This window comes from Myotis lucifugus, unplaced genomic scaffold (assembly GCF_000147115.1).
Source record: "Myotis lucifugus unplaced genomic scaffold, Myoluc2.0 scaffold_231, whole genome shotgun sequence".
Taxonomy (NCBI): Eukaryota; Metazoa; Chordata; class Mammalia; order Chiroptera; family Vespertilionidae; genus Myotis; species Myotis lucifugus.
Genome location: NW_005871279.1, coordinates 1,090,447 through 1,115,688, shown reverse-complemented (window position 1 = coordinate 1,115,688; position 25,242 = coordinate 1,090,447). Strand labels below are relative to the sequence as shown.

The 25,242-nt window shown below is 39.0% G+C and overlaps 1 protein-coding gene across 1 annotated transcript in view; it reads right to left on the bottom strand.

Moving 5' to 3' along the window:
• IMPG2 (interphotoreceptor matrix proteoglycan 2) overlaps positions 1 to 25,242 on the bottom strand; it is a 73,678-nt gene that overhangs the window by 37,880 nt on the left and 10,556 nt on the right. Inside the window, exons 3-7 of the mRNA XM_023762104.1 lie at positions 17,416 to 17,582; positions 14,547 to 14,578; positions 9,295 to 9,344; positions 8,324 to 8,406; positions 2,349 to 2,510 (exon numbers count right to left, since the gene is read on the bottom strand). Coding sequence (XP_023617872.1) covers positions 2,349 to 2,510; positions 8,324 to 8,406; positions 9,295 to 9,344; positions 14,547 to 14,578; positions 17,416 to 17,582 — 494 coding nt within the window. The remainder of the gene's footprint in view (positions 1 to 2,348; positions 2,511 to 8,323; positions 8,407 to 9,294; positions 9,345 to 14,546; positions 14,579 to 17,415; positions 17,583 to 25,242) is intronic.

Sequence of the window (25,242 nt, the reverse complement as noted above, 5' to 3'; positions counted from 1 at the left end):
ACATCAGTTTCTGTAAGATTAAAAGGAATGTAGCTGAAAGTACTCTATTAACTGCAAAATGCTATTTACAGTAATTGCATATTTTTATTATTACTAAACCCATCTTTTGGGGGGCTTTGCCATCTCTTGATTACAAATACATACAGATATTTTAATTCATCATATCCAGTTAATTACTGTACAGGTGTTCAGGTGTAAGAAGTCTTTTTACTTGACTAACATCAAGATTAATAATAGATACAATGTATTGAGTGACAGCTATATGCCTGATTTTGCAATATTACTTCTGATCTTGCAACAATCCCAAGAGGTACATATTTTCCCAATTTTATAGATGAGAAAACTGAGACTCTGAGATGTCAACTCACTTACCCAGGGTCATGATTTGGTGAGTGACTGAATCCGAACTTATTCAGCCCCAAATCTCTCCAACACCAAATCCTATATTCTTCCCATTGAATTGCATGCCTCTTCCTCTTTCCCCTGACTCATAATAAATATGGTTTAGAACCAGGACCAGGACTGGGGAAACTGGGCAGCTCACCACAAGTTCTTATCTGAATTAAAATAAGGGGACTCTGTATGACATAAAGGGAGGAACACTTTGAAAGGAAAGAGGAGACCTGATTTCCCCTTCTACTCCAGGGGCTGAAATGACCAGAAGCCAGTTACTAGTCCTCCTGGGCCTCATCTATAGATGGATGCTGTTACCCACATGGTTTCTGTGAGCAGTCAGACATCCTGCAGCCTACAGAACTCAAAGCAGTGTGCAAGGACCCTGGGTTGATACCGTAGCGGTCTTCAAGCCTGACCTTTCCCTCTAATGTCATATCTGGCATTGTCCCAAGTTTATCTTACTCTTACTCTTCTCATGAAAAAAAAATATTTTTTTCCCCTCAATCCCCCAAACAGGCTTTTTTCCCCCGTGTGTCTTCCAATATTGGCTGAGAAACAATAGTGAAGGAACAATCCCTGTGGCTGTGCCTGCAGGGAGAGAGTTGGAGGGCCTCCTTCAGTTTGTAGTAAACATGGTGACAAGACCTTTCAGAGCCTCACCCCAGACCCCACTAAGATGGCCCAGCGGTAGATGTTTTGTTCCAAGTAAAGGGACAGGAATGTAGAGACGGGCCAGAGAAGGAACTGTTGCACGGCAGGCCCGGCCCTTCGTTACCTTCCAACCACCTCAAGCCAACAGCTCCCTACCTCATAAAGTCCCTGCAGGAGATGGTTTTCAGAGTGTTTATTAGCCTGTCCTAAATATGCAGCCATTCAGAATATTTGTTTACCCAAACACGGAGGCTTATTAAAGGTTCTTTAACCCACAGGCAGAGAGGCCCAGACCGCCGATCCAAGACACGATCTGACACAAGGTGGCCACTGGCCTGGCTGACATTTCTTCCACATACCGTACAGCCTCCCAACTTGGCCACACAGCTAGGAAAATTAACTGTCTGGCCTGCACTCCCCATGTCTGATGGCTGCAATGATGCTGTTTGGCTGAGAGGTGCATATTTTTATTTCTCATCTAGACACAGTGTCTAGGGGAGGAAATTAGTCCGAGGTGATGGAATTGAAAAATGTGGCCAAAAAGAAACCCATCGAGAGGGAGTGGAAAAGAAATAAACAGGAAGGAATGGTGTGCCCCGTAATTGGAGAGAGAGGAGGGTGGGCACTCAGTGTCTTACTACACGAGAGCAAAGGCATGCAGGGGACAAGTTGGGTCATTTTTGACTGAAAGAACCTTGAGTTCAAGTTCCATATAGAATTCTTCCAGAAAGGAAAATCATGAGATGATCTATTGCCTGATTTTTTAAAGAAACCCTTTATTAAAAATACCTACTCCCAAGGAACAGAGGTAGAAGGGACATCGACTGGTCACTGGATGCCGTTTGGTCCCCTGAACTTGGTACCATGTTTTACCAGGTTTGAACAGTGTGAACTGTTCAAAATTTTTCAATTTAAAAAAGTAGAACTGAGTATGAAAATTAAAAAAATTAAATAAAATGTTTCACAAAGAAAAACAACACATTGTATGTAGTTCCTCAAAGATGCTCATTTTTCACAGGACACAGTCTTCCTTGGCTTTGCAGCAAATGTTGGAAATAGCATTTATTTGTTAGATGGCAAATGTGTGAAGATTTTTTTTCAATGAAATAACCCATCTGTCTTTCAGTGAACTTTTCACAGAGCTTTCTGAAGAAATGCTAAGTCATCACCCCCGAACAAAGCAGATAGAGAGCTTGAGTCCAAAAGCTGCCTCTAAACATTGCTGTGAATATGAGACATTTATCCCAGAAAACTGTCTTGCTTATTTAAAAAATGAATTAAAACAAACAAAAATCACTCACCTCTGCGATAAACTCTTCTACAAGGCTCTGGTGGTGGAAGCTAGAGGGATCCCGTAGTTCTTCCCTGTATTGCTCCCCCAAAAGGTGGATACTGAATTCTGCAATCTGCTCAGCTGCTGGTTTTGTGGATTCTTCTATCACAGTCTCAATTTCATTGCTAATCTGAAAGTTTAGGGAAAGAACAATAAATGCCAATGTTTACTCATTCAATCAACAAAAATGTATTGATTGTCTACTGTATGCCAGATACTATGCCAAAGGCAATTTCTAATGATGCTCTTCTATATAGTGTTTGAATTTGGAACTAATTGGGTAGACGTTCAGACATAGGTTAATATTAAAATTGCTGTGCATTTGTACATTCCTTTGAACACACAATGATTAGTTCAGGGAAAGATAGAACATATTTCAAAGATAACCACCAAATTTGACCATTTGTGAGTTAAAACAGAGTTTACTGTGCTAAAATTGTCATCTAGAAATAGCTTAGAAGCTTGTTTCTCAAGATTGTTTATATTTTTACAAATTCTTTAATGTCTGGCTTAACAATGACAGCTGGATTCTCAAATCTGTTTCTGCATTAATCAGTTACAATATTTTGTTTTAGTTTAAGTATGTGAAGAAAATCTAGCCATACAGATAAGTATGCAGAAGGAAGGAATATATTCACAGCCTTTTCAGGTAATTGTGGATTTCTTTCTAAATACCACACCAAAGTCAAGAGGTGGTAGTTTCCTTTTTTTTTTAAATATGTTTTTATTTTTCAGAGAGAGGAAGGGAGAGAAAGAGAGAGATATAGAAACATCAATGATGAGAGAGAATCATTGATTAGCTGACTCCTGCACGTCCCTTCTGGGGATCGAGCCCGCAACCTGGGCATGTGCCCTTACCAGGAATTAAACCGTGACCTCCTGGTTCATAGGTTGACACTCAACCACAGAACCACACCAGCAGGAAAGAGGTGGTAGTCTCTTAATTGTTAATTGCTATGTGGAATCCGAAATCATATCACCAAACTTTCTGTACTATGTATCATTAGAACCCAGGTTTTCCAGTGGCCAAGGCTGGAATAATTAGAGTGACAAAATGAATACTGAATTATAATCCAAATAATAAAATAAACATTCATGAGTCCAGCCCTAGCCTGTTTGGCTCAGTGGATAGAGTGTTGGACCCCCGGACTGAAGGGCCCTGGGTTTGATCCCAGTCAAGGGCACATGCCCAGGTTGCAGGCTCAATCCCAGTGAGGGTGGGGGAGCGGCATACAGGAGGTGGCCAATCAATGATTCTCCCTCATCATTGATGTTTCTACCTCTCTTTTCATCTCTGAGATAAATATATTTTTTTTAAAAATTCATGAGTCCATGCTAATGTGATTTAGTAAATAAATCTGAGAGAAGTGACAATAGTTTCTTACAAAAGAATTCCAATTAATAAATGCAGAAGGAATGAGGGACTAGAAATCACTACTAGAACATACAGTAATAATTGCTTGAGCTCATCTAATCCAAGTCCCTCCATTTGATACACAAGAAAACCAGGGATTGGAATGGAAGAATGGCTAGCCTGCGGGCTCACAGCCAATGGCAGAGTCAGGAAGAGAACACAAGGACTTTATCACTGTGCCATTTCATCTCTGATGGATCACATGATCAGCGACTTTCAAAACTTTAGAAGATCCCACCATGGCTTCTGATGCTTGAATTCTCTCCACACTATCCCTGACAACAGGCTGCTCGTCCTCAATTTAAATGGCTCTGATGAGGAAGAGTCATGACCTTCAAAGGCAGACCATTGCATTTCCAAAAGAAGCTCTCATGGTTATAATGTTTTCAATATTAAACCCAAATTTATTTTCCTGTAAGTGTTAACCATTGATCCCAGTTCTGTAACCTGGGACACCTATAAACACTGTGGTCACCAGAGAGCCCTTCAAATAAATACAGGCAGCCATCATGTCTTTCCTGACTTCTCCCTGGTTCCTCTCCTGCAGACACTTCTCAGGCTTGTAGTGTCTTCCTCACAGTGTGGCACACACCAATGAGGTCCGATGACCACTTCCCTTGTGATAGATTCTATACCTGTATTATGCAACCCAAAATCACACTAGCTTTTACTAGGTGATTCTCCCCCCGTAACTGCATCATACTGCTGATTCATATTGAGAGTAACACCAACACAGACTCTTAGTCTTAAATAGAATTTTGTACAAGACTTTGCATTTTTCCATCTTAAATTTTACCTCACTAGATTTGGGCAGAAACTTCCATTTCCAGTATTATTTTAAAAGAAATATGCTTAGTAACCTTACTGCCACATAACGCCTAAAATGCTGAATAAATATTTTTAATGTTTTGAAAGCATAGCTCATTTGCAAGAAAGAAATCCCCAATGGGTCAATAAAGATTAGAGGAATCCAGGGAGGTGACTGAGTGTTGTTTGTGTACATGGTGTATCTGCTGATCCCTTGAGGCCTCGGCTTTAGTTTTACCTTTTATCACAAAGTGGAAGGTCTGCACATGTTTAAAATCAGACCAAAGACTCTCACATAAAGTAAGGATTCTAAAAGCTCTATAGACAGTTTGAAACAAATTAGACTAAGTTGAAGGGAGAATTAATGAACTGAAAGACATATTTGAAAGCAAAACAGAAAGATGAAGAAATTAAAGTTATTAGAGAAATAAACATGAGAAATAAAATGAGGTCAGACATATCTAATCGTAAGGAATAACAGCTGAGAATTTCTTTTATAACCACTTTTGTGAAACTGCAGAATCCCAAATACTGTATAGTATTTTACATATATATAGTATATGGGATATACAGAATTAGGGATTTTGCAGTTTTACAAAAATGGATATAGATGTATATTTATGTTTACTTATTTTGCTTTGGATTTGTTGTATTTCCTTATTGTAAGGCTTTATGTCTATCATATATTCTGAGAAATTCTCAGCTGTTATCTCTTGTGAGATTATATATATATATATATATATATATATATAGAGAGAGAGAGAGAGAGAGAGAGAGAAAGAGAAGACAAGGAATATTTTTAAAAGGGGAGCTCCTTCAAAGGGATCACAATGTCCTGAAACAAGAGAATCCCCATGCAGTTAACTGTATTATTTGTAGTTCATTGTATATATATTTATACTTAAGTTTATTGCATCATAAACTATATATAATTCATTTCAATAATGCATATTTTGCTTTTTAAAATAATCCTGTTTGTTGTCTTCATGACTCTCAAGTTAAAGAATCCCTTGTGGGGAAGAATAGGAATTGTATTTGCTTACATGTGCCTTTAAGAAGCCTGGAGCCTGGCTGGTGTGGCTCAGTGGTTGAGTGTCGACCTATGAATCAGGAATTCAGGGTTCGATTTCAGGTCAGGGCACATGCCCAGTTTGTGAACTTGATCCCAGTAGGGGACATGCAGGAGGCAGCAGATCAAAGGTTCTCTCTCATCATTGATGTTTCTATCTCTCCCTTTCCCTTCTTCTCTGAAATCAATATTTTGAAAAATGAAATCTGGAATAATTCACAAGAATATAACAAAAGCAATTGCCTGATAGGGTGTGGGGAAGGGTAGTGATGCTTGAATTCTCTCCACACTATCCCTGACAACAGGCTGCTCATCCTCAATTTAAATGGCTCTGATGAGGAAGAGTCATGACCTTCAAAGGCAGACCACTGCATTTCCAAAAGAAGCTCTCATGGTTATAATGTTGTCAATATTAAACCCAAATTTATTTTCCTGTAAGTGTTAACCATTGATCCCAGTTCTGTAACCTGGGACACCTATAAACACTGTGGTCACCAGAGAGCCCTTCAAATAAATACAGGCAGCCATCATGTCTTTCCTGACTTCTTCCACTGTAGAGTGGAAACTGGGAAGATGACAGGGTTAAATATGTGACCAATTATCTCTTATATTTGTAATTCTTAGACCCATGTGAATGTAATATCCCTGAAAAAAATAAGCAAAAAAAAAAAAACAACAAAAAGACTTCCAAAAAAAAAGTAGACAAAAACAACCCGAATAACAACTGAGCTGACAGATAAGTTCCCAGTTGTAACAATAAAAGTTAGAATATAGTGAAATAAACCTTGACCTCAAAAAAATACCTCAATCTAGAATTTAATACAGATTTAAAATATTTTTTCTAAAATAAGGGAATAATAAAGATATTTTCAGGTGATCAAAAATTGAGATTGAACCAGTGAGAGACTCTCACTAAAGTAATATCAGGAGCATATATATCAGAAGGAAAGTTAGCCTCAAATAGATGTCTAAAATGCAAAATGCAAAAAAAATAATTTTAAGAAAATAAAATGATAAACATCATTTGTCAGTGTATATAATGTAAAATAAACTTTACTATATAAAACAAATATAGTATAGTCTAAGTTATAGGAGTAAAGAGAGAGAAAACTAAAGTAGAGGGAGGAAAAGAACAAAAATAGAATATAAATCAGTAGGGTGGTCATTTGAGGTACAGTATTCTAATCTTCCCATGTTGCTCAGGATAAGGACAAAGATTTTGAAACATTTAAATTTTGATAGAATAAACATGCATTATAACTTATAGTGTAACTACAAACAAAATAGAAAAAGTATATGATTGCTGAAATGGTAGATGGAAAAATATATTAGGAAAAACTGAAATGCAAAATTGTACCTTGGGCTTTATTTTGGACTAATTCTTGTTAGGTATTTCTATAGTGTTTTGTTCTATAAATTGGCTTCAAATTACCCTTTCTGTTTGGGATATTAATATTCCAATTGATTATACACAATTCCTTCATGTCTACTATAGTAAATTTTATCTCGTTCTATAAAACATTCCAGACCTAAATCATAATTATTCTGATTCAAGTTCAGAACTACAGTATCACTTTTTATTCATTCATTCACAAATATTTCTCAAGTGGTGATATTTTTAGCACCATCAACTTTGAACACAGTGGTACTGAAGGTAAAAGTACTGATTTGGGCCTCAACTCAGGCATCCCAATCTACTACCAGCCTTGTTCAGTTATAGGGAGGCTGGTGGGCAGAGTGGGTGATTTATTCTGGTTTTATATGTTAAAATGTTGAAGTTTAGGAAGAGAAGATGCAAGGTAACTAAACTGTGCCTTTCTAGTGAATATGTTCAGTCAGACTTTGCTATATATTAAGTAATCAAGGATTTATGAACCCCCAAAATTTAAAAATACATATTTAACAACATTTCTAATACAACACGTCTACCTTCCTGGGCAGTGTGTACTTTTTAAAGACTCTGAATGTGGTAAAAAAAATCAACTTAATGCTGTACAGTGGCCAGGTTACTATTAATAATGATGTATGTGAAAAGAACGGTGCTTCTAGATTTTTTTAAAGTATATTTTTATTGATTTCAGAGAGGAAGGGAGAGGGAGAAATAGAAACATCAATGATGAGAGAGAATCATTGATCAGCTGCCTCCTGAACACCCCACAATGGGATCAAGCCCACAACCTAGGCATGTGCCCCTGACCGGAATTGAACCTGAGACCCTTCAGTCCGCAGGCTGACACTCTATCCACTGAGCCAAAGCAGCCAGGGCTGCTTCTAGATTTTTTAATGACATAAAATCTATATCCTTTCACTCTGAAGGAGAGGAAGCTAAGTCCTGACTGATTTAGGGATAGAAGAATATAGGCAAATGTCCCCATAGTAAATTATGTCCTGGAGCCCACAAGAGACGGTGAGTGGGCTTACCACAGACAGTTCCCCAGATCCCGAGTCATCCCATTTACAATTTGAAGCCCTCTCTCGCCAAAAGCAGTTTTACTTGACTCTCCACGGAATCTTTTTAATGCACTGGTTTTAGAATCCAAAACATTTTCATCAAGGGAACCACAGGAAGTCCTGTGTACTCTGACAATGGCATAATAACCTCCCTTAACCCCTGTTCTCCATGTTATAAACTAAACAAAACAGCGTCACTCACACTCTCCTCTGGTCTCCCCAAGCTGCTCTCTGAGGTACCTGCAGAGGAGGTCACCCCTGGATATGGAACTCTGAGGGCAGCACCTAATGGAAAAAGAAAAACATGTGCATGAATCCAGTCCCTGACAAAGTCCAAACCCATATCAGGAAATAAGGAACTAACTACTAAACCATTTCCATAAGTGATTTGCTTTTTCACTTTGGAAATTCTGTGCATTCTAACCTTAAGACACATTTGCATAGAGTCTTCCCAGAATAAGAAATTATTTTGATTCATTCATTCATTTATTCAACAAGCATTTACTGAACACCTAGTACATGTCAGGCTCTATGCAAGATGCTAAGGATTCAGACAAAGTCCCTGTCCTTGCAGAGCTCTCTAGGAAAGGGGACAGACACTGAAGGAAGTGATACTACCACAGAGGGGGTGGGTGAAGGTTGGAGACTAAGCATGAATTGATCACTGTTGAAGCTGGGCCGTGTGCTATTCTAATTTTTGTGTATGTTTGAAATTTCCAATAAAGAGAAGCTTTTAAAAAATTAACAAAGAAAGGAACTATCAATTGACAGGAAATAGAGAGGTCAGAGGAACATGTTAAAGTACACGGCAGAATGCAGCCAGAAAACTCCTTACTCTGGGAAAATGACAAATTCTGGGCCCAGGAATGTCTTCCCTGTTGAATGAGCAGTGGTTAGAGTGTTTGCCTTACAGTAATTCTTTAGGTCGTACATTTGTTTTAAGGAGTTTTCTGATTTGTATCATACCCAATAACTAAAGGTTTGTAAGTACCCACAACATAATGCCATAAAATAAATGTTTTAATTACTTTTTCTTGAGGCTCTTGAACAACATATATATAGAGAGAGAAACACAGTATTTTTTAAATGTGAGCTGAAAAATGTTTGCTTGCAAGATTGTATTAAACCATAAATAATTTTCAAAGAAAAGTAAGTAAAGGCACAAAAGCATACCTTCCAATGTTGAGGTATCGCCAACAGGAACTAGAGATGACAACTCAGGGCTAGGGGGAAAAAATGTTTGGGGTTAATAAAATGATAGAAATGTGAGGGCTTATGTGGTGCTTTCTTTTCCCAAAAAGGAATTAGCTAGATTTCCTTTTTTTAATTTTTAATTGATTTTTAGAGAGAGAAACATCAATTGACTGCCTCCTGCACATGTCTGCACACACCTCACACCGCCCCCGCTGGGGATCAAGCCCCTACTGGGGGATTGAGCCTGCAACCCAGGTATGTCAAACTGGCAGCCACATTGGGCAGGGCAGGAATTCATTAGATTTTCAAACAAGGATTCCAAATCAAAGTACTGAATAACAAGTTTTTTAAAAATAGTCTTCATGCCCTACTAACCAGTTTGGCTCAGTGGATAGAGCATCAGCCTGCGGACTCAGGGGTCCCAGGTTCGATTCTGGTCAAGGGCATGTACCTTGGTTGCGGGCACATCCCCAGTGGGGTGTGTGCAGGAGGCAGCTGATCAATGTTTCTCTTTCATCGATGTTTCTAACTCTCTATCCCTCTCCCTTCCTCTCTGTAAAAAAAATCGATAAAATACATTTTTTAAAATAGTCTTCATAATTTATTTATTTTCTATTTATTGATTCCTACTCAATTAGAATCATGCTATACAAAGTACTCATCCACTTATTATATCATCCCTCTTCCATGTTATTTCTTCTCAGTTTTTATCACTATGTGAAATTATTTTGTTCATTTATTATCTACTAGAGGCCCGGTGCATGAATCCATGCACTGGTGGGGTCCAACCAGCCCGCCCTGATGCGGGCAATTGGGGGCAGGCAGGGCTGGGCGGTATGAACTGCTGATCTAAAGGAATATGACATCTGGATAAGTTATTATGATATGTGATGAGCTGAGGAAGCATCAAGAAGCTTCTTTCTTCTTTTCTTTCTTTTTATTGATTTCAGAGAGAAAATGGGAGAGGGAGAGAGAAATAGAAACATCAATGATGAAAATCATCAGCCTCTTGCATGCCCCCTACTTGGGATCGAGCCCACAACCCAAGCATGTGCTCAGACTGAGTACTCCTGGTTCATAGGTTGACACTCAACCACTGAGCCACACTAGTGGGCAAAAGGCTTTTTGCACCCATGTTGATGTGGTTCAGTTGTTTGGGTGTCATCCTGTGTATTGAAAGGTTGCCGGTTTGATTCCCAGTCAGGATACATGCCGGGTTGTGGAATCAATCCCCAGTAGGGGACGTGCAATAGGCAGCCAATTGATGTTTCACTCTAACATTGATGTTTTTCTCTCTCTTTTCTTTCCTCTCTCTCTAAAAATCAATAAAAAAAAATTTTTAAGAGTCTTCTTGGGTTACAGGAGGTAGAGCTAAAAAAAATGAGATTCAGATGCATTTGAAACAAACATTAACATAATTAGTTATGAATAGGGTCTATCAATTGTCCACAAGGCAGAACCCATCCTATGCCCTCACTTGATACATGAAAAAATGAGGCCCACATGGGTAAAGCCATTTTCCCAGTGTCACCAAATAATGCAATATAACCCAAAGCCACACCTGAACTTTCTAACTGTATCCAGTTCCCTTTTCAATAATAATAACAGCAAGAATGATTACAACTAAATTGCCTAAGCCCTCATTACAGGTCAAGCACTGTGCTAAGTAGTTTATCTCCGTTAACTCGCAACAATCTTAAGAGGAAGATATTAGTATCCCCATTTATATAGATGAGGAAACTAATGTTAGAAGTGGTTAAGAATTTGCTCAGGTGACAAAGCTGGCCAGGGGAAGAGCTGTAATGTAAAATAGACCCATTTGGTTCCAGAAACCTCACTCTTACCCACCTTAATTCCTTACAGCACGGCCTTCACGTGGCCCATATTCTCTAGAAGGGCAACCAACATGGTTTCACCTTATCCTAATGTCAGTGGCCTACCTAAACTAAACAGCCTTAAATAAATAAATAAATAAATAAATAAATAAATAAATAAATAATAACAAAAATAGATAAGCTAAACAACCTAAAAGTCAAAGAGTATACGGCCCCAGAAAAAGGAAGAGAATCCCAGTGAGAGCTGGAGAGCCATAAGCCACCAGGTATAAAGAGCAAAGAGGTCAAAGTAAGGCAAAGCAACCAAAGCACAACACAGTCATTAGAACAGGAAGTTAGGATGACAACAGAGAAACCAGACCTCACCTGGAGTTGGTCAAATTGTCCCCCACATCAAAATCAGATTTATGCTAATTCTCTATGTAAGCAATCAGATGGAGAAGTGTGCTTACTTCAGAAAAACTACTGAATTCAAAATAACATTGCTTTAATGATGGTAAGTAGACAAATCTCCATAATTGAAATTATCTGCCTAACATTCCAACACTTAATCCCTCCCTCCCCCCCCCCCCCGCCCCTGTTTTCAAAAGACAGTAAAGAACACTTAACAACAAGAACCCTTTCACAGGGTCTCATTAGGTAGGCCTCCTGAAGGGATCCGCTGAGGTGTCACTCACAACAGAACTAGAACACAGAGTCATGTTGAGTTTGGAGACAGAAATGCTTCTTCCTTTCCAAGCCAAACCACAAATTTGAAGTTGTTCAGCTAAGACCTTTAGTTTAATACCAACAGCAAACAACCCCCTGTGGTCTCATTTCCTCAGCTCATCCAGCACATCATTTATTCCTCACTGCTGCTGCCTAATCATGTCAGTGGAATTTAGATGGGATTATGTCAGAAAATATCACAGCCACATGGAACAGAAGTGTAAAAATGTAGTGAAACAAGCCAAGCATAATCTCCTGTCTAGATGACTACTCCCCTTGACAGTTTTCTATACTTTGCTTTGTTCTTAAATCTGTTCATTGTAATCAGCATGTGACAACAGAACTCAAGGCACCGAGCCAGAAATCCTGGGTGCTGGTCCCAGATGTATAATTAACCTTGTGTATGACTTGGAAAAATACCTCAGTTGCTCTGAGACTCATCTCCAAAACAGAACCACCTCCCTGCCCTACCTATTTCACATAGGTATTGATGAAAACTAAATAAAATATCATGTGCAGAGCATTACAAAAAGTACTAAGTGCTAAACCGATATAGGAGAAAACAGGGGTTACTGAAGCAGTGACATGTGTCATCCCACACAGAATAAAACATTTGCTTTAAAAAATGTCTATTTGCCTTTGTGATCTATAATAGGCATTCTCAACTACAAATGTAAGTAATTGAGATACTCCCCCCACACACACACCCAACAACAACAAAAAATCCCAAAGAACAGTCCTTACACTGAGAGGTCTGATAATGAACTTGGGTGATTGGGTAGAAATTCAGTAATTCATTTAACAACTATTTAATGAGCACATGTCCTAAACTGAGCTTTATACTGGTTATTGAGGATATGGTAAGACCCCATAGCAGGGTTAAGCAGCGACTGGAGCCACGTGGAGCTGCCTTCAAGATGTCTAGTTGAAAGACCTTGTATGCAAATATGCATAACCAAGGACACAGACAATAGGGCGGTGAAGGCCTGGGGGAAGGGAGCAGGCTGGAGGGGGTCAAAGAGGGGAAAAGTGGACATATGTAATACTTTCAATAATAGAGATTTATTTTTTTAAAAGATGTCTGGTTATAACGGAGACAAGAGCTGGAGGGAAGGCCATTTGTAAAATAGGTCACATGGCAGAGACTTGAGCATGTTTAAATACTAATGGGGACGAGTTAATAATGGGAAAGTTGAAGACTCGGGAGAAAGAGAGAAACAATGACAGGCAGAGATTTATAAGAGGTAAGATGGATGGTAGGAAATGCTTTTTTTTTTTTTTTTTTGCTTTTTTAAAGATACTTGGCAGATGACAGTAGGGAAAGCTTAAAACAACACATTGCAGCCCAGCCAGTATTGCTCAGTGGTTGAGGGTTGACCTCTGAACCAGGAGGTCATGGTTCGATTCTGATCTTAGGGGAGTGCAAGATCGATGATTCTCTCTCATCATTGATGTTTCTATCTCTCCTTCTCCCTTCCTCTCTGAAATCAATAAAAATATACATGAAAACCTCAATACTTCTTCAGGTTAAGAGCCATATTCAGTCAGTATTTAAGTACTTCTTAGCCATATAAGATCTATAAAATATGCTATCATTTTCATCAGGTACCACCATGAAGATCACTGGCACTGGCAGGACTCACCAGACTATTCAGCCCACCGCCTGTGTGTAGCAATGGCAATCACAAGAAGCTCTGAGCTCTGCCTTTTGGCCATGAAGAGTCCATACTCAGGAAACCACATGGTCCACATCTGAGTAGGGGCTCAGTCTCAGGCCCCAGCATAGACTCAGTGATAACATTAGCTGTACAAATAAGTGGGACCACAAAGAGTCCTACTTCCCGCCTCTCTACTCATGTTTGATTTGAAACGTATGTGTACCACACTACTACTCACATGTACACCCCAGCTGTGCTTTCGCCAGGACTCTGCTGTCAAGACTGGATCTCTGGACACTGACTCACTGACGTGGTTTTTCCAATGTCCTTCCCTTTCATTTGAGGCAAACTTCTGGACTCTGACCTGGATTGTATGCCCTAGCGGTGCTTTGCTAAATACTCACCCATATGCTGGCATAATCTAGATATTCTGAGTATGGAGAGAAGTGGAAATCTTTAGCCCCGGTAGGCTCAAAATCTCTCACATTCCATGACCTATTTTTCCTGCTACTGCTCAGGAGCCAGAAATGACCTTAGCCCTAAACCTAAAGACCAATGAAGACAAGATTCATAACACTAGAGGAGTCATCAAGATTGTGCTATTCCGATACTTCAAAATCATTATTATCATTCCCCAGTAAAGTGATCCACACCACCACCCATCCTTTGATAAACTATCCTCCACTAAGGTGCACCATTTCAGGGCAATTTTATCATTAGCCTGAAAGGCTCAACAACAGTAGGTCATTCCATATTTCATTTCCAGAAATCTATTTTTTCACCCAAGAGACACAACAAGTCTGCCTCCTGGTAAGGTCAGACAGCAAACAAGAGCAGTGGCTGTGGTGGTGGTCTGGGAAGGGGAGTGGCCTCCAATGAGGAAAAGCATTTGGGACTTACCCACAGGCCTGGTCATCGCAGGAACTGGCAAGAAAATAGAGAGTGGCCATTAAATTTGGGGTGAGTCTTGGAGTAAGTATGATACACCTCTGTTGCCAAACATGAACTTAGGGGGAAAAAAGACACTTACCGGCTAACAGTTTCCTTTGTGTATGCCAGTTTCTAAGAAAAACAAAGATGAAAAAGAAAAGCCCAAGTAAGTTAATGACAGTTAATAAGCTGTAAACAAAACCTTTGGCATAGAGAGCCTAATGCCTTAACATTATAGAATCTATGTTATTATTCTCATTGATTAGACAAATAGGTGAAGCAAGGTACTACTGATGCCAAGTTTGTTTGTGGCTGAGAACGCCCCTACGTGCAGTCTCTGTTTATGTGCCCAAAAGTTCCTGTGCTCTCCATTCGTGGACAGAAATTAACAGGCTTTACCTGCTGCTCATTCCCAAACCGTCTATAAATCAGAGATTGGTGGAGTTTTACCTTAACCTTCCATGGACTTAGAATCAAAGAATTTTGTGATCTAACATATGTATAGTAACTCTCATCCTAGAACAATATGAACATGTAGATAAAATAACTGGTAAATCTGCTTCTCCAGAATTCAAACAAAAAGACAAATTCTATCGATTATAGAATTATGTCTCTGTCACATTCCAAAGCAAATTGTCTCCAAACTTCCTCTAAGTTAGTGGTTTTCTTTTGAGACCAATATGATAAAAAGAACACTAGTAACTGGAAGTCAGAAAACCTAGTTTCAAGTCCCATAGAGGCAAATCTGGTGTTAGACCTCAATTTCCTCATCTGCAAAATGGGGAGACTATTACTCTAACTCTTATAAATTACTCACTGCTCTTCTTAGTCTACAGATTCTCCTAGAATAATCTCAGCCACTCTCATGGTTTTAATTACCACCTCAAAGCTGGTGATTCCTTCAGCTATATTTATAACCCTGACCACTCTCCCTATCTTCATACCTACATATCAAGTAATTCATATTTCACAGATGGCTCAGATCAACACATTTGAGAGTGGACTCATTCTCCCTCCACCCACCATCTACAAAGTTGCTTCCCTGCCTGAGTTCTCGTTCAATCATCCAAGCTAGGAACTGGGAGGCTTCTTGGACCACTGCTTCATCCTCTCCCTTTCTCACCAACCCATGACTTTAATCCAAACAAAACTAGACATGACTAATCTTGTTTCCCACATGTCTCTCATGCTTCCTTTATCTCAAGGTCGAGTTAGGACCCACGTCCCCTCGGGCCTGGAGCACTGAAGCAGCATCCAACCTCTATTCCATCCTATAGTATACAGAAACTATAATGGCCTTTTTTAAAATGGAAAACTGTCTAATCAGCCTCTGTGACTCACCTACTTAAAACCCTTCAATGGTTTCCTATTATCTAGAGAGTTAAATACAAACTTGTAAGTCATCCATTTTTCCAGTCTGATCTCCTGTCACTTCTGATATATTGGCCCAAGTCCTTCTCTACAAACACTTGGCCCATGTTGTCCTCCCTGCCTAGATTGTCCATTCCAAACTCCTTCTCATTTAGCTGATTTGTACTTGTTATTTAAGATGCCACCTAGGGAACACATTTTCCCCCTTGGTCTGCATGTTCTACTAAATAATTATTGAAAGTATATTTCCCATGTCTTTAAAACTAAACTTACAAAAATTTCCACTTATAAGAGACACTTTCTGATTGTGGATCCTGAAAAACAAGATTGCAACTAAAAAGGGCTCCTGGTGGCTAATTGGACTCAAATTTTAAAATATATACTAGTATAGAGAGAGAGCCCAGCAGCCATTTCTACCCAGGGCCTCTCATGCAAACTGCACTTCAGACAGAAGCCTGCACTGAACTGCCTGCTTTCACTGTGTTTCTGCCATCTGAGCCAGGAGTTCCTGAAATCCTATTTCAACCAGTAGAACTGAAGCTTTCCCCATCCAATCAGAGCTATATCCCCCCCCCCCCATCAGCTTCTTTGCCAACCAATCAGGACAGTGCCTTTTGGGCCAATCAAACTGCAAGGATTTGCATGAGGACAGACCAATCAGGGACCAAGGACCAGGGGTGGGGACTTCTGTCTAAATAAGTCAGCTCCCCTCTGGCTCAGGGAGCACACTTTTCCTTTCCACTGAAGAGTGCATTTCCCAGGCTGAGCTGAAACACTGAAGATCTCTTGCTGGAGCAGACTGGGGAGGAGCAGAGCAGAGCTGTCTCATCAGAGAGGGGTCTGACCACAGGGCCACCTGGCCCCAAAGCAGTCTCACAGCCATGCTGTTTTCACAGCCTTGCTCTATCACAGTTGAGCTGTTTTACACTGAATAAAGTTTCCTTCTTCACTGCACCCCTAATTTTGGATTCCTATTGGCATTGAATTGGCACCAACGTAACATCACAAGAGGCTGTTGTTATGGTAATAACTCTACATCACAAATAGTTGCTGCTCTATCAGTTGATCCTTATCAGGAACACAATGAGATGGACAACGCTAATATGTGTGTGTGTGTGTGTGTGTGTGTGTGTGTGTGTGTTCTTGAACAGCCATTCCATATTAGCCACTGAAATGTGTAAAACTGGTAACGACTGAAAGGAGGGCCCAATGGTTTAAGGAAAAGAACATGGATTTCAGAAGAGAACTGGGTCTGGATTTCAGCTCCAGCCCATCTGGCTTTGTGATATAGGCTAAGGAATTTAATAACTCTCAGAGATTTGTGTTCTTAGCCTAAATCTTTGCTGAGTACTATTTTAAATATTTACATTTATAAACAATGCTGAGACTTTTACTGAATTAACAATGTTTATTATAATGGCCAGAGCAAGAGCTACAAAGACTAGGCCATGCCCCATGGCAGCTCACTAAAATAGCCTAATGCAACAAATCAGAGTGGATGCAGGGATTTGCCACCTGTTCTCTTTTTCTTTAGGCCCTAGCTATATATCTAACCCCTACAATAGTCCAGCAATTCCTTCCCTTTTTACTATACTTACCTTCATAATTAAGCTTCTATGTTCCACAGACTGACTAAAATTTGTGCCCATTTCAAATATAGTTGTGATTCCATCCTCACATAAATTCATCCAGTAACGATATTCCTCACGCCCAGGAAATCGATCCCAAAAAGTCCTAAAGGCTTCCCAGACAGCTTCTTGACACACTGAAAAACAGATGGACAGGTGTTTTAACAACAAGTTAATGCACGTTGGGGGCCTCACAATGATCATGGGCCTGTTTGTTCAGATTCCTGAGACACTTGCCCACAGTGTCCTTTTTGGAAGGACATGGGAATGATTCCCAGTCAACGCCCTCCTGTTTCTGCATGTCCTGCTTTAACTTTTCAGCTCTGAAGAGAATTTTCATTCCCCATACTTTTCCCTTTCAAAGGGGATTGGTTCACCTCCAAATATGCAGGGTGTGTGTTTTTCCATCTCTTAAAAAAATCCATGTTTTTGTTTTACAAAAGTGGAGCTGATATTGAGCATACCTCAATAAGTAAATGGATAAACAAATTGTGGTACATCCATATGATGAAATATTATTCAGCAATAAGAAGAAATGAACTTTCAAGCCATGAGAAGACATGAATAAGACTTAACTATTTATTGCTAAGTGAAAGAAGCCAATCTGAATGTATGATTCCAACTATATGACATTCTGGAAAAGGCAGAACTATGGAAATTGTAAATAGATTAGCAGTTGCCAGGGCTTTGGATTAAGGAAAGATGACTAGATAGAGCACAGAGGGATTTTTAGGGCAGTAAAACTATTTTGTATAATGATGTAATAGTGAATACATATCATTAGACATATGTCAAAACCCACATAATGTATAGCACAAAGAGTGAACCCTAATGTAATACACACTTTAGTTAAGAATAATGTGTCAACATGGAAGCTACGTAGCATGTTATTAAACATGAATGGCTTACCAAATAGACTAAGGAAGACATAAAAAACATCCTGGAAACAAATAAAAATAAACACACAAAAACCCAAAATCTATGAGACACAGAGAAATCAGTCCTGAGAGGGAAGTTCATAGCATTACAGGCCTACCTCAAAAACAAAAAAACTTTGAATAAGCTATCTAACCCTACAACTTAAAGAATTAGAAAGAGAACAACAAGAAAAGTCCAAAGTAGAAGGAAGGAAATAATAAATATCAGAGCTGAAATAAATGACATAGAGACTAAAAAAATAATAATAATAAGACCAATAAAACCTCCAAGACCTGGTTCTTTGAAAAGATAAACAAGATTGATGAACCTCTAGCCAGACTCATCAACAAAAAAGAGAGAGTACCCAAATAAACAAAATCAGAAATGAAAGAGGTGACGTCACAACTAACCCCACAGAAATTCAAAGAATCGTGTAAAAAAAATACTATGAATGACTATATTTCAATAAACTATACAATCTGGATATATTCTTAAAAAATGCAATCTTCCAAAACTAAATCAGGAAGATTCTGAAAACTGAATAGGCTGGTAACTACAAAAGCCCTGGTCTGAATGGCTTCACAGGGTAGTTTTCCCAAACATTTAAAGGAAAACTAACACCCATCCCCCTCAAACTATTCCAAAAAATGAAAAAGGAAGAAACACTTCTAAGTTATTTTTATGAGGCCAATATTACCCTAATTCCAAAATCAGATAAAGACATTACAAAGAAAGAGAATTACAGGCCAATATCCCTGATGAACACAGATGCTAAAATCCTCAACAAAATATTTGCAAATCACATCCAGTAATATATTAAAGAGATCATACACCATGACCAAGTGGGATTATTCCAGGAAAGCAAGGCTGGTACAATAGTCACAAATCAATAAATGTGATACATCATATAAACAGATTGCAAGACAAAAATCAGATGATCATATTAATTGATGCAGAAAAAGCATTAGACAAAATCCAACACACTTTTTTGATAAAAACTCTCAGTAAAGTGGGAATGGAGGGATCATACCTCAACATAATAAAGGCCATATCTGACAAGTCTACAGCCAACATCATACTCAATGGGCAAAAACTAAATCCATTTCCCCTAAGAACATGAACAAGACAGGGATGTTTGCTTTCACCACTCTTATTCAACATACTACTGGAAGTCCTAGCCATAGCAATCAGACAAGAAAACATAAAAGACATCCAAATTTGAAAGGAGGAAGTAAAACTGTCATTATTTGCAGATGACATGATATTGTACATAGAAAACTGCCAGGGCTGACCAGCAGACCGTGAGTGACGGATGAATGATTATTTTGACGTATGTTTCTGTGAAGGAGAGGGCTAAGGGACTACCTGGCTAAAGGAATCAGAGAGGCCCATTTGCCTGTCTTCTTTGCCATTTATTGTAGCAACAGCTAGAACTAAAATTAACTATTAGATACTATTAGCAGGGTAAGTATCCTTGAGAAAATACATGTATTTGTAGTGTCTTTTAAAAAAGGACGTTTAAAGAATAAACATAAAGATTCCAGCAAAATATTCAGGGGATCAGACTTGTTTAAAAAAGTCAAGGCAGGGTCTACCGCCTTTGGCAAGGTCCCCTTGGGGGCCTCTGACCTTTTGGAGAATTTTCCTTATAGACTTTCCAACTAAGTCCCGTGCTTCCCCACAGAAAACCCTAAAGACTCCATCAAAAAAAATACTAGATTTAATAAATGTTTGGCAATGTAGCAAGATACAAAATTAATATCAAGAAATTAATGACTTTTTATACAACAATAGTGAATTCTCAGAAAGAGAAACAAAACCCCATTTATAATCCCATTGCAACAACAACAAAAAATTAAGATACTTAGGAATAAACTTAACAAGGAGGTAAAAGACCTTTATTTGGAAAACTAGAGGACACTGAAAAAAGAGATAGAGGAAGATATAAACAAGCAGAAGAATATACTGCGTTCATGGATTGGTAGAATCAACATCATTAAAATGTCCATGCTACTGAAAGCAATGTATAGATTCAATGCAATCCCTATTAAAATACCAACAGCATATTTCACAGATCTAGAACAAACACTACAAAAATGTATGTGAAACCAAAAGAGACCCAAATAGCCACAGCAATCTTGAGAAAGAACAAAGTTAGAGAAATCACAATACCAGATATCAAGTTATACTACAAAGCCACTGTAATCAAAACAGCCTGGTACTGGCACAAGAACAGGCATATAGATCAATGGAACAGAACAGAAAACCCAGAAATCTACCCAAGCCATTATGCTCAATTAATATTTGACAAAGGAAGCAAGAGCATACAATGGAGTCAAGACAGTCTCTTCAATAAATGATGTTGGGAAAACTGGACCAAAAAAATGAAACTAGACCACCAACTTACATCGTACACAAGAATAAATTCAAAATGGATAAAAGACTTAAATGTAAGTCGAGAAATCATAAAAATCTTAGAAGAAGCCATAGGCAGCAAAATCTCACACACATCTCTTGTAGCAGTATGTTTATGGATACATCTCCTAGGGCAAGGGTGGGCAACACCTGGCACGCCTGCCAAACATGGCACACCAGTAACTTTTGCTAGCACGGGAAACCCTCTCTTATAATCTTTCATTTACAATTTTTTTCTTAATATCGACTTTTTTATTTTTCAGATAAATTCAGTGTAGGTGCATCTTAGATAAATAAATAATTTTACATAACAAGTTATCTTAAAGAACATAGACATGGATTGACGAGAGAGGGGAAGAGCAATTTCTATGCCTCTGCCTTAACTCTCCCTGCCTTCCTAGATCCGACCAGTGTTTTGGTTTCATCCACATACGCTTGTGAATCTTTGTTCTCAGTGATTAATTTTGTTAAGTCTCATAATAGGAGTAGCCTGACGGATGAAAGTAGTAGCTCGTGAATATCTCTGAAAGTCACAAAATATAAACCTGATGTAAAATCTCTGTCATCAGTGATGCAGCAGCAAAAGTCCCACTGATAATATCAAACGGAGTCATAAAGTTTTCTGTTGGACTATCAGTGTACATGTATACATTAAAAAATAAATGTATTTTTCATCATCATATACTGTGTTTTTGTCGCTCGAATGAATTTTATTATTTCTTCAAAGTTCTTCACATATGTACACCTTAAGAGATATCAAGTAGGCGTAACATGTTCTCAAAAAAATAGGGTTGGCATGCAGAAGAATTTTGAGTGGGAGATTTTGCTGGTTTTGGCATGCACTCACAAAAAGGTTGCCCACCCCTGTCCTAGGGCAAAGGAAACTAAGGAGAAAATAAACAAATGGGACTACATCAAAATAAAAAGCTTCTGCACAGCAAAAGAAACCAACAAAATGAAAAGAGATCCCACTACATGAGAGAACTTATTTGCCAATGATACATCTGATAAGGGGTTAATATCTAAAATTTATAGGGAACTCATACAGCTTAACAAAAGGAAGACAAATAATCCAATTTAAAAATGGACGCTTCTGCAAAGTGGACATACATAAGGCCAAGAGACATATGAAAAAATGCTCAAAATCACTAATCACCCATGAGATGCAAATTATAACAACAATGATGTATCACCTCACACCTGTCAGAATGACTATCATCAACAAATCAACACATGACAAGTGCTGGTAAGTATGTGGAGAAAAGGGAACCCTAGTATACTGTTGGTGGGAATGCAGACTGATGCAGCCAGTATGAAAAACAGTATGGGATTTCCTCAAAAAATTAAACATGGAACTTCCATTTGACCCAGTGATCCCACTTCTAGGAATATATCCTAGGAAACCCAAAACACCAATCAGAAAGAATAAATGCACCCCTATGTTCATAGAAGCATGATTTAAATAGCTAAGATCTGGAAACAGCCCAAGTGCCCATTAGTAGATGAGTAGATAAAAAAGCTCTGGTACATTTACACCATGGAATACTATGCAGCAGTAAAAGATAAGGATATCTTACCCTTTGAGACAGCATGGAGGGACCTGGAGAATATTATGCTAAGTGAAATAAGTCAGTCAGAGAAAGATAAGTATCACATGATCTCACTCATATGTGGAATCTAATGAATAAAATAAACTGATGAACAAAATAGATCCAGGGACATTGTTGGGGGAACAATAGCAGTATAAGTAACTCTCTGGACTTTATACTTAATTTTTCTGTAATCCCAAAACTTTCCTAAAAAATAAAATCTATTAATTAGAAAAAGATATGAGAACTAAAAAGAACAGAAAATGATATTCAGAAGAAATGCCCCTACAGTAGTAAAATAAAAACTAATCCAATCTATCTGCTAAGTTATTCCATAGAATCAAATCTGAAAAGATGCTCAACAAGCTACCTGCACATTTTGTACAGCATTGAATGTCTTGCTATACTGTAACTATTTCAGTGTCCAGATGCAGAATACTGGGCAATAGATAGCTTAGGATGGGAGGGAAGAGGAAAGTGGTAAGGGAGAAAGAAGAATATAAATAGACAGAGATAAAAAAAATTATTTTTTAATGCAGGAAGACTAAATTCTTAACAAGCAGCATATTGAGGTGGAGTCCACAAACCAGTGATGGCGAACCTATGACACGTGTGTCAGAGGTGACACGCGAACTCATTTTGGGTGACACGCATTGACAAAGACAAAAAATTGCATAATTCAAATATTTGTCTCTCGCAACAGCCAAAGTTGGGCATCACTCGAGTAATATTATTACTCACGTTACTCATGATCAATAATGCAATTCTAAAAGCGGATGTAAACATGTACATTGGTGCTGCGTAGCAAAGATACATAGTGAAAACATCCAAGATACATTGTTCCAATATTGACATTAATATAAAAAGGTTAAGAATTGTACTATAAAGAGATTAATCTTTACTCATGACATTTTATTTTTACTCGAGTGACAAAATGCCCAATTCTGGAAACGGCCTCGTTATTGTCAACATGTACCTCGGGTAAGCTTCCCGTGCGTTCGGGTGCATTCGGCAAACGGACGCACTTGATCGCCATGTTCATTAGGAGACAGGAGTGGGAGGGTTAGAAGAAAAAGATATACAGTGCAACAGTGCTCGACGAGACATTCTGCGTGTCGGATAATTGATTACAGCACCATATATCTGTTGGTTATACATACTATCTTTGAATTGTTTTTTTTTTAATTAAATCTTTATTGTTCAGATTACATTTGTTCCTCTTCCCCCCCCCCCATAACTCCCCTCCTCCCAGTTCCCGCCCCACCCTCCGCCCTCACTCCCCACCCACTGTCCTCATCCATAGGTGCACGATTTTTGTCCAGTCTCTTCCCGCATCTCCCACACCCCTTTCCCCCCCAAGAATAGTCAGTCCATTCCCTTTCTATGTCCCTGATTCATTATAATCACCAGTTCATTCTGTACATCAGATTATTTATTCACTTGATTCTTAGATTCACTTGTTGATAGATGCATGTTTGTTGTTCACAATTTGTATCTTTACCTTTTTCTTCTTCCTCTTCTTAAAGGAAACCTTTCAGCATTTCGTATAATACTGGTTTAGTGGTGATGAACTCCTTTAGCTTTTCCTTATCTGTGAAGCTCTTTATCTGACCTTCAATTCTGAATGATAGCTTTGCTGGATAAAGTAATCTTGGTTGTAGGTTCTCGGTATTCATCACTTTGAATATTTCTTGCCATTCCCTTCTGGCCTGCAAAGTTTCTGTTGAGAAATCAGCTGACAGTCGTATGGGTATTCCCTTGTAGGTAATTGAGTCTCTTTCTCTTGCTGCTTTTAAGATTCTCTCTTTGTCTTTTGCTCTTGGCATTTTAATTATGATGTGTCTTGGTGTGGTCCTCTTTGGATTCCTTTTGTTTGGGGTTCTCTGCGCTTCTTGGACCTGTAAGTCCATTTCTTTCACCAGGTGGGGGAAGTTTTCTGTCATTATTTCTTCAAATAGGTTTTCAATATCTTGCTGTCTCTCATCTTCTGGCACTCCTATTATTCTGATGTTGGTACGCTTGTAGCTGTCCCAGAGGCTCCTTACACTATCTTCACACTTTCGGATTCTTTTTTCATTTTGCTTTTCCATTTGGGTGTTTTTTGCTTCTTTGAATTTCAAATCTTTGGTTTGATTCTTGTGCTCCTCTGGTCTGCTATTGGGTATAGTATTCTTTATTTCAGTCCATGTATGCTTACTTTCTAGTTTCTTTATCATAGCATCGAGGGTCTCATTAGTTTTCGTGAGGCTCTGCTCAAGTTTATTGCAAGCCCTCAAAATTGCGATTTTTAGCTCCATATCCTCCATTTCTGTCATGTTTTTTTGTCTCCGCATCTTTTATGCTTTCTTGGTGCACCCCCTTGTGGTCTTTGTGCACAGTCTTGTTCTAGTTAAGCCTTAATTGTTGTAGTTAATACTAGAGGGATTTGACCACCAGGCCGACTGGCTGTGAGAATCAGCTGTGTGGAAAACTTCTGTCCTCTGGGGAGGTGCTAATCTAGCCTTTGCCTGAGGCGATCTGGCAAATGGCTCTGCGTAGGGCTTGGGCGGGGCGGGATCAACAGGGCAGGCGGAGGGAGCAGTTATGGCTGCTCTCAGTCCGTCCCCAGGGGCTCCGCCTCTCTGTCCCAGCAACCGCTGCAAACCTCAGAGGGACTGTAGCCAGACAGTCCCGCTTCTCCGCTTCTCCCGTTTGAGTCTGGGTCCTTAGAGACTCGCCCGGATCTGTAGCCCAGAGTCTGAGACTCACTCCTGATTGAAAACAACAACCGCGCCCTCAGCCACCAGCCCGCTTTGCGCGCGCACCACCGACCGTACCTTTAAATTTTCCACACTGCGCCTCCTCTGAGCCTCGGAATGCTGTTGTTTTTCCTTCT